The sequence below is a fragment of the Perna viridis genome, chromosome 2, assembly GCF_037379345.1.
Source record: "Perna viridis isolate PV_CMFRI_1.1 ecotype Kerala chromosome 2, ASM3737934v1, whole genome shotgun sequence".
NCBI classification, from domain to species: domain Eukaryota; kingdom Metazoa; phylum Mollusca; class Bivalvia; order Mytilida; family Mytilidae; genus Perna; species Perna viridis.
This window is the reverse complement of record NC_142446.1, coordinates 39,486,896-39,498,191: the sequence shown is the minus strand read 5'-3', so window position 1 is coordinate 39,498,191 and position 11,296 is coordinate 39,486,896. Positions and strand designations below refer to the sequence as shown.

The 11,296-nt window shown below is 31.1% G+C and overlaps 1 protein-coding gene across 1 annotated transcript; it reads right to left on the bottom strand.

The window, feature by feature from the left end:
* Positions 1-405: 405 nt before the first annotated feature.
* LOC148624993 (ras-related protein Rap-2c-like) lies at positions 406-10,427 on the bottom strand. Its single transcript, XM_088568176.1, has 2 exons — positions 9,535-10,427; positions 406-5,168 (listed from the first exon to the last, which is right to left on the bottom strand). The coding sequence occupies exon 1, from the start codon at positions 10,082-10,084 to the stop codon at positions 9,545-9,547; it is 540 nt and encodes a 179-aa protein (XP_088424302.1). The 5' UTR covers positions 10,085-10,427; the 3' UTR covers positions 406-5,168; positions 9,535-9,544.
* Positions 10,428-11,296: the final 869 nt, after the last annotated feature.

The window sequence follows — 11,296 nt, the reverse complement described above, 5'->3', positions numbered from 1 at the left end:
GCTTAAGATGTATCAGATTTCTTCTATCTGTTATGGATTTTGAGATATAAATAAAAATATACAGTAACACCCATATGTTCTGTTTTAGTAACAGTGGTCATAACGGATACAATTTTGGGAGTAGACATTTCAAGGATGATTGTCACTAAGTTCTATCAATATCTGTTCAGTGGTTTCAGAGGAGATTTTTAAAGAAAAGTTTAAGATGGACAATGACAAGATGACATACACCAAGTGATGAGAAAAGCTCACATGACCTTTTAGGCCTTTTGAGCTAAAAGATACTTTCTGTGGACAAACTATCAAAAGAAAGAGCAAGATTAAAAATTTATAACCTTCAAGATTCAGATATACATTTTATTGTAATTCTAAAGTTGATGAGAATGAAATAATAACTAACCAAACTGCAAAATATGATGATTTATTGTATAATAGTGAGATTTATATATAAATCCTTATGAAACATTTTGTACAATATCAATAGTGGTCTGCTTTTAGGATTAAAAGCATGAATATAATTCATTTTCACTATGTTCATACTAAATCTAAAGCTATGCAAAGGGAGGTAATCAAAATTACATAATGATGATCATAATTTCAATAATATAAATCAAAATAATTAGACTCATCGTAATGTCTTTTCAGTTACAAATTTTTCCTAATTTACTAATTAAGTCATTGAAATACTTATCATTGTACTTGTATGATAATTATTTGGGATTTACATGTACATAAGATAAATAAACATATCACACTCTGAGTTTACAAAGCATTTAGTGACGAAATCTAGCATCCTATAAAATTTTAACAAAATGTAAGAATATTAAAACTTAAGACTAAAAATATCTTTAAAAAAATGGAGTGTAAGAGAGATCAAACCCCAGATATTTTATATAAAAATATCTCACCCATCTTGTTCAAAATGTAAAAGAAATTTGTTTTCTAAATTTGTTTATTATTTATTCATTCATTATTAATCACTATAATATTTTAATTAATTTGAACTCCATTTAATGGAATTAGTAATTAATAACATAACATACACTAAGAAGATCCGGCAATTTTAAAGTTTGGGAATCTAGTCAACTGATGAAGGGTTACTCTGTCTATTTTCACAAACAACCTTTACAAACAAGGTTAACAATGTAAGACGTCAAAACACAAATATATAATGTTAATTCTGAAATTATTGTGATGTTTTAAACCTATAAAAATCTGACAGGAAAATCCAATTGTATACACAAAATATTAATTTCCAAATAGGTTTTCAACAATGGCAAAGTGAACTTTTTCATGAAAAATTCAGATCATACCGGTATTACATTTTGTATGTTCTAAAATACAAAAAAAATCTCCGAATAGATATACCCAGAAATTTCTCAATTCACCATATTTATCCTACATTGACTCTTGTTTCAATAGACATCAGTCATATCAGTTCATGAAATTCTACTACATGTATTTCAATAAAATGCACTGTTCCATTTAGTGTGTAGTACAATCCATATATATATTTTGTAACAATTCTATAACATTATACATTATACAAAGAAAGTTTAATTTACATTGTACATGAAATATATGAAAGACCAAGGGAAACTTACAGAAATAACAATAGTGCAATCATAACAGGTAATTTGATGTGCCACAAAATCAAGTATTACAAGTCACAGCCCACAAGAATTCTGACACATTCATCAGGAAACAAATTGTAGTATGACTTTTTTAATCATTTGATAAGCCTAAACTTTAAACAAATGGATTTCATCATTATCCTTTCTTTCTTATTTCAGAAAAAAACCTGTTTATTAGATGTAACTCATTACAATTAAAATTTCTTTAAATATCTTGATAATAACAAATTAATATTTAACTCATCTGTAGGGTGACAAATCCTGTAGGGATAGTATTTTTGAACAATGTCATATTTGTGACAAATCCTATAGGGATAGTATTTTTGAACAATGTCATATTTAGAATTGTCAAAAATGCTGCAGTTTTACTGTCTTGTATTTATCAAGGAGTAGAAAAAATATGGGTGGTTTTACACATCCAGAAATGAGATGAGCATGCCTATTGACAGGGATCCTGTAATGTGCCGACATCTCCCATTGACAACGGTCCTGTAACCTGCTCACCAAGGAATATCATAAGTAGTATTTTAGAACATGTCATGTGTATAACATTGTTCTCAAATAACGTGTACTGGGCAAGCTATGAAATTGACTTAAAAATCAAAAATACAAAAATGTAACAATTCAGAACTGCATAACAATGTAAGATTGTCAAGGAGATGAATTCCCTGTCCAAATATATTAATTACATGCAATACACAATTACAGCAAGAGTAAAGTGTTCATTCTAAGAGTCACAATACAAACCTTGTAATGATAAAAAAAATCACTCGAAAAAATAGTCACAGCTTCAAAAAATAAAGCCTAATACACATGGTAACTATTTGTTACAAGATTTACCCTGAGAACATAACATTTTGTCTGGAAAAGGTTTGATTCAGATTTACTTACTTTGTTTTTTGTTTTTGTTTTATATAGTTCACACACCATGTATTGTATGAACTTGTATCTTAACATATGTACCTGTATCTCCAGCATGGCTGTGCAGTATACATAGAAGTGAACTCTTTACCGTGAAGGCATTTTAATTCATGGGATCAGCTTTCTTAGTCAAAAACTTAGAGCACCAAAGTTTTCAAAAAAACTTTAGATTTAGATCTCATGGATTGACTGAACCATCAACACCCAGGAAAAATTGGTACCCAATGAATAATAATTTGTTTCCACAGCAATTGAAAAATATTGAGATCTAGAAAAAGTAATATAAGTTCACTTTCCTCAAAAAGAGATAATGATCTAAATTGATCTTAGAAATAGGTTATAACAACATGAGGAGACCAAATGACTATTGAATAAAGCATCCTGTATTTCTGAATGGGGGAGACATAAAAAAAAAATATCATGACTAGAAACGAATCACAGATTATTTTTATGATCATTAATATTAAAATTAAGTAAATTTGCAGAACCTCCCATGTTATTTATCATATATTAGCCAAAAATCCATTGCCCTTGAGTAGTAAATGAACTTGACATATTTGTCAAAACAGGAACAAGCAATTTCCTCAACAACAAAAAAATAGGGGAAACATTATTTTCTGCTTGTGATTCAGAATGGTGGTTCTCACATCTCCTCCCTCAATTGAATGTAATATGTTTGTTCTAACAGTAACAATGATACACAGACCCTAATACCTACCACTATCCCTCTCTTAAAAAATAATTTGGACACTCAACTCTTGAGAATTCTTCTCAATTAAAAAAAATATACATTGAAAATCCTAAATTAACATGCATTCAAATGAACATAAACTGTGCAAAGATTTTCCCTACATTTATAACTTCATAGATAAATTACATGTAAAATGTGTGTACTTTTTCCCACAAATACAACCAGAACATGTGCATAATTTGTAGATGATAAATTTTACAACTTAATGTAATAATTCTGTTCAACAGACAGAGGTATAAATTATAAAAAGTAACAAAACCATCACAGTAATATATTATGTAAATCTAGTGGACATTTCACAGCATTTACTAATTATCCTCCAATATTTTATTTGATTGTTTCAATTTCTAATTTAGAAAAATTTGTTATGCATAAAGGTCACCTTTTTTCACCATTTTATCAAGAAATGGAAATCAATATTATATACATAGGGATTTGAATTCAGGTCAAACCTAACTATGGAAACCACAAAAATGTGTACTTAGGCCTACTTAAAACAATCGTTTTGCTCTCAGGCCCTCCCTCGTCTCGCCTTATTATACATTTCATCAATCCCCCAATAACAAACCCATAATAACACCCTTCTCATCATTTATTTCTGTCAATGAACAACTTAAAAAATGCCTGCATCACTTGATTTGGTATGGTGAAAAGGTAAACAGGAAACAGGGATAAAAAAAAAAATACCAGACCAATAAGCATGTAATGTTCATAATACATGTACGACTTAAAAGTAAAACCCTTATGAGAAATCAGCCTGAGCCAAAAACCTACTTAGCTACTGGCCAAAACGACCCAAAATCATAAGATTCTGTTAGATCAGTGTTCTAGAATTCCCCTTTTCACGTTACCAGTGAATTTTGACCAACTTAAATGGAATTTTAGAGTTTTCTTTTTTATTTATTTGTATTGTTAGAAAGTGAATTTTATCCTAAAATGATTCAGGAAAAGTGAACATTTAAAACATTTTTGAACACTGGGCTACAAGTTCAAACAAAAAGTAGCCCCAATGAATTCTGCCGGGCTTTGGACTACTGGCTATAGGCACAGACAGAGAAACTGAAAAAGCATCACTGCATAGATCAAACATAATAATGTACTAGAAGACAATGACAATGTAAATGTACATATATCAATGTCCACCCACCTCATTTTGAACTGACAACTAAATACTTAATCTACAAGAATAAGCTGTTCGTGCTATGTGTTTTGAAAGTAATACAGAACTGTTTTAAAAACTTTTTTTAATACAAATGTACATGTATCTGAAAAACTACATGTAAAAATACTGAGATCTACAGTAAAAAAATATATTTTTATTTGTTAAATCTGTAGGTTACGAAGATATTGGAATACTCCTTATTACACCACATTTTCCTGACCACCTTGCTATATAATTTATTGTATGATTATTACATCCACTATGATTTTTAAATAATAACTTGTGCATGAATGTATGAATAGACTACATACAAACAATATCACCTACATCACTTTTGACATGAACAACATCTGAACAGGAAGCTCCTTACATGTATCTCAGTACTCAAGAGATGTATCTTTTAGTATTACATGTACAATGTACATTAAAGAAGCTTGATTTTGTAACACATCATAACATAAAGGACTAACAAAAGTCCACAAACACTTTTCAGAAACTCCAAGTCAAGATATGCTAAAAATAATAATGCACATTTACTGCATGTATGAGAGAGTGTATATAAAAAGCATGACATCTAAGAGGCAGAGCCGTGAGTAATGTGACGAGAGATATACTGGCTGTGCCAATGGTTGACTTGGACCTCTATGATGGCTGAAATTTGGTGATAATGTGTGTGTCTTCTATAAAACATCTAAGAGATCTGAAAAAGAAAGACATATAAAAATGTGTTTCTAGTTAAAATATATTTGTAAATTCATTTAATAAGTATATGTAGCTAAGCTACATGTATCCTCAACAATCTGAGGAAAGCCTTAACATAGAAGAATTATATTTTCTGTTGTACATGTATCTTGTAGGCCTTATTTGCATTAACAATGGTAAAGGGAGAAAAAAGAATGGTGTCTACATGGTATCAACAGTTTGGTCAACCAGTCTTTGAGTTTAATCCACATACATGTATTAAGCTAACTCCTTATATAAAGCTAAGTCAAATGTACTATTGTAGTCAAGATTTTGGAAGTGAAAGCAAGAAGATCATGTTTAGAATGAGGAAAAATATTTTCATAATCACAAACATCCAGGATTTTTATAATCACAAAGACCAAGAAAACAGACAAAGCACCATAAATAACATGCAATGGGACATGAAAAAATTTGGAAAAAGTACCTGAAATTGTAATCTGGGTGTTGCAAGCACTTGTAAAACAAAACATTAAATAGAAAGACCAGTCATGTAAAGAAAGAGACAATTCATCATGAAATACTTCTAGTAATACAGTCAAAAAGCAAGAACAGCTATTCAAACTTGCACATTTCATGTCTAAAATCACACTTAATTCTCTTATTTAAAATTTACATCTATTCCAGACTTTCAGTCTATGATAAAGTAATAATTATGGATTCTTCTGAAAAGTAAACTGTGTCATCTTTTTCTATAGTGCAGAGGTGGACTGAAATGAATCTACAAATTCACACTAATGTAGCCTTTTATCAACCTGTCTCCTGGATAACATTCAGATTTATATTTCTATCGATCCGTGGGTAGAAACATTTCCGACACTTGTAATCACGCTTTACATTGTAATGGAATAGAAGCCACCACTAATTTGTTTAATTGGTTTTACATCCAAAGGTTTTTCCATTGGAACATTTTGTACTGTATAATCAGGTGATGAAACATGTCATGTGACCACAGAAATTAATGATTTTGGTGATTTTATCGAGAGGACATTGATCAAATTTATCAATTTGCCTAATTAAGTGTATTCCCTAATTGGATTTTGTAACCTATCACTAAATTCCTACATACATGGTTTATAGCCTGTAAATCATCACTTACTTCTCACCAGTATAAATATCATCCCAATGGTCTACCAGTATATGTACTATTACATACAAGAATCTGCACACATATAAACTCATCATGAAAATTGATGAAGAACAATTAAGATAAAGGTAAAGATTAAATTTCCTGAACAAAAAAAAAAAGATGCAATACCACAGTAGAAAAGAGGTGGAGGCACAATGTACAAAATGGGGAAATCTGTGAACATGAAAATGTCAGGAACAACAAAGAACAAATTACCTAAACAACACAAATGTACACAAAGAAAAATGAACAGGATCAACAACAATAAAAGCTGCGGATTAAAATATCCCTAAAAAAGAATTGCTTTAGGGTATACAATTTATATCTACATGTATGGAAAATCCTCTGCTTCATACATGTAGTAACAAAGGGCCGTAAGACATTCTTACAGTGATTTGGTTGTTACACCTTACATACAGTTACAAATTTATGTTCTCCTACAATTTAACAACCAGTAGATTAAAAAAAAATCTTTGTAACCTTGTCCTATGACCTTAAAAATATTGATACTATGACAGAAAGGTTAGGACTAATAACTAAGTCCAAAGACAAGCCAAATTTCACAGAAGCAAGTTGGTTTAAACTAGACAAGAGACGTCTACATGTCCCATTGTTACCTTGACCAAAGAAACATTGAAAAGCCCAAAGCAACTTCTCTTGGACTGCAGATGTTGTTCACTTTAGCCAAGTACTCTGTTTACTCAGGTACATAATACATTCAAATTAATAGGAAGGGACATCAAAAGAGTGTCTGATTTAGACAGGTTTTTTGGTTTATTCAGGGTTTGGTATAGACATGTTTTTGGTTTATTCAGGGTTTGTTAAGACAGGTTTTTGGTTTATTCAGGATTGTTTTAGACAGGTTTCACTTACGTACAAATGTTCATCATGTACAAAATGTACATGTTAATTCATGTATATAATCTTGGACACCAAATCTGGTCAAAATCCATTAAAGAATGTCATTTCAAGAGAGTGTACAATGATGAACTAGAAGGAAAGGCAGTAGAATGCCTATATCGCTGTGTAACTTCATTTGAGGTGGTACATTTGTACATGCACATGTATAATAAGTTTATTTAGGTAAAGTTTCTGGATGTGTAAATACTGGTGTCTAAATCTTGTTATAGATTTTAATATAAAATTTATTTCCAAATTCCAGCAAATATGTTTTTTTCACTGTATTCTAATGAGCAAGTACTAATTATCGGAAAAATGTGTGAAATTTTAATATTCTCTTAAAATGCAGGTGTACATTGTACATGGAGTTATTTCAAAGTAGTTTTGGCTATTATAGGGTTCTCAATAAGTGCCGGCAACAGAAGAGTTCGCCTTCTTGGTGCCGGCTATTTTGTCGCTCACAACAAAAATTAGGTGTCTTTTGGTAAATGAGGGCCCTCAATGGTGCCACCTACTTTTAATTTTCTTCCACCTACTTTAAAACTTGAGAGAACACATTTTATCAGAAGTCATGGTATTCAGAATGTTATTATTATATCTTGCTGAATTTGACTTGATAGACCTTGGCCTTGGAAATCACTGCAAGTACATACATAGTATCATACATGTACATGTTTGTATTGCCAAACCACAAAAAAAAATGTAACCCACAAGAAAAGCTTTCTTACAACACGAGTAGCTAGTGATGTTAACAGCTCAACTAAGTATAGTTTACGTGAACTAAATTCAGATCCACTCAAATTGACTCAATAATAGTTCTGTTATTTAGGTTGGTTAACCTGGATAACCCTACTGTACTACTTTAAGATGACAGAATCACTTTCCAATTAAGAATAACTCCCCATTTATTGCATTGTATTGGAAAGCCATTTTCGCCAGTTAATGCATAACAACAGTCTCTCAAAGGCACCATTATACAAATTATTACTTCATATTTCTATGAATCAATATTCTGGCAGACTCAGGTATACTGTACCATATAAGATGTGGTCAAAGATATTTCTTGGGTGTCATTTTCTGTAAACTTGGTTTTTCTATAGTATAAATGTACGTTAACAAGTTGATGTTTTAAAAACCTGTCAAGTATGAAAGAAACCAAATAGTAATGACAATCATAACACAAATGATGTTTAAGCAAAGATTTAAATTTAAAAAATTCTGTTCCCAATAAAAAAAAATGTATTTGTTTTTTCTAAATAAAATGTTACATATACAAGTATTATATTTTCTTCTCTTGATTTTAATCTCTAGTAGTCATTTACATAAGTAACAATTTAGCCATTACAATAGGTTTTTAGTACATGTAAATCAGATTTAACAGTCCTTAGATGGCCAGATATATGTACATGTAAATGCAGGGGTATCATTATTTGTTTGCAATGCAGCTACCTTTGGTTTTGTACGTAGTACTTTTAATTATGTTCTCTTATAAAACTATATGAAATTTTAAAATTTTGGTGATACCTTTCAGCAGCTAAGATGGGTAAAAGTACCTGAAACCACCCCTTAATGAAAGGCCTGACATGTACTACAAATGTACGTACAGAAATATACATATATTCTTACATTTGTACATGCACATGTATAAAGTCTCTCAAAGTGCATATAAATGTGTACACATGTATAATAATGATAAGTAATTTAAATATTCATCATCATAATTACATAGTATTTTCTATATCAGTTCTCATGTACATCATACAAGGCTTTTTCCTAAAGGAAGGTTTAGTGTTGTGTTTTCCTGTCATAAATATACATTGGAGATTGTACCATTTAGCACTGAGGTTGCAGAATCAGAATGGTTGTTGGAATGCATTCAGTGCAGTGTGCTTTAATAGAATCTGTGATATACCATAAACTGGTAAAGCTGCTTACATGATCATGTACAAATGTACTGTAGCACAGCATGATATACACGTACATGTACAATGTATATGCAGTCATCTATTATTCAGGCCAGTCGTTAAGGATTTTGAAGGAAAGACATGAATCATGAAATTTAAAATGTATCCCCCCTCCCCACACTCAAGGTAATTCAACTTTCCAACCTAAGATATTATAAATCATGAAAATTTTGAGGCAGTTAAATTTTGGTATTTTCACAATTGGACCTAAAACATGGAAATTCAACAGTCATGAACATTTTTTTCGTTGAACATTGAAAATTTGATTTGAGGAACAATCACTAATTCAGAACTTTGCAAAAATAAATGTAGTAATAAAAATCAACACCAACCTTTAACATTTCATACTATAGTACAACAGCCTTTCTTTTCTTTTACTGGACTAGTGTTCATTTCTCGCACTATTTCAATAAAAACTTCATTCACATTTTGTGTATTTTTGGCCGAGGTTTCTATGAAGGGGCAACCCCAAGATTGAGCTAATGATACACCTTCATTTGATGGCACCTCTCTTTGATGTTCTAAGTCTGCTTTGTTTCCTACTAAAATCATAGGAATATCATCAATGCCCTTCACACGCTGAATTTGGTCTTTCATAGTTTTAATATCTTGAAACGTTTGTAAACTTGTTATGCTGTACACAATGACAAAGCCTTGTCCATTTTTTATATAGAGGTCCCTCATTGAAGCAAATTGTTCAGTCCCTGCTGTATCTAGAATTTCAAGCACTGACGGTGCAGAGTCAACTTCAATTTCTTTTCTATAAAAGTCTTCTATAGTTGGATCATACTTCTCCATGAATGTTCCACTTACAAATTTGACTGTCAAAGCACTTTTCCCAACACCACCACTTCCAAGTACAACAACTTTGTATTCCCTCATGGCTGTTTACTCATTAATATTTGGTATTTCGGTATGGTCACTTTCCCTTGAACGGACTTGTCTCCAACTTATTTAAATCCCCACCGACACCGTGAGGTCACAAAATCTAAAATAGGGTGCGCTTAAGCGATGATTCAGCGCATCGTTCCTTGTCCTTTACAGCTTCCCTGAGGAATTTAGGTGAAAAGATGGATACTGGAAGACACTCTGATTAAAATTAAACTTAACTACACAAAATAGACCTAATTATACCATTAGACACAAAGAACTTGTTGCGAGATCATTGGTGAAAGTGTCCTGCCATTTTGGGTGGGCGCAGGAAACTAGTTGTGAAAAACAGGAACGATAACTATGGAACGCAAGTTATCTCTCTTTGCCTAGGAGGAGCTAGATACATCCTTTATTAGATACATCCTTTATCATTCAGAGACAGGCCCGTTTTTATGAATCAGAGACGGCCCTGTTTTATAAATGTTACTAAATTAAACTGTCTCCTTTATGAAGATGATTAAATTTTATTTTCACAATCAGAAAGAGGTCTACAATCCTTTTCAAAAACTCTCAACATACTTTACTCAAAAGGACCTTAAAAGTGACAACCTCCCATTTGAGCCTCAGAAAATCCATAACCGTTTTGCAAATATTTACTACTGAGGAGTTCACAAAAAAACTAATAATTTTGCAGCAACATGTAAACTAGGAAGATTGCCTATTTTATTATTTTTTTACATCTCCAACTTTTAAATATTATTTTATATTTAATCAACTCCCGTCTAATAGATTAGTAAAAGAAGCTTTGGAAGTGGATAGAGGTCAATGAAGGACAAAAATCCAGGTATTCATTTATTGTTAATTCGGCAACGAAGTTGACATCTCTAAGATATCTGAAAAAAAAATTTCTAAAATAATTAATGATCATTATGTTGATTCTATTAAAGACTAATTAATCATTTTCAAAAAACAGAATCTGGTCCAAACTAAATACTCTTGCTAACTGTTATAAAGAATTTAAATTACAAGGATACTTAGACTTGAATCCTTCAAAAATATAGTTAAAATATAGTTAAATATTTTAACTTAATGAAGAAAAAGCGCCCGTACATTACAAATAGAAAATGGTAGATATTATAGACCTAAAATTCAAAGGAACTTAAGACTGTGCTCTGTTTGTAATCAACTTGAAAACGAAGAACTCTTAATGTGATTCTATAA

Coding starts and splice junctions, on each gene's coding strand:
- LOC148624993 (XM_088568176.1), bottom strand. CDS start 10,084: ATGAGGGAATACAAAGTTGTTGTACTTGGAAGTGGTGGTGTTGGGAAA.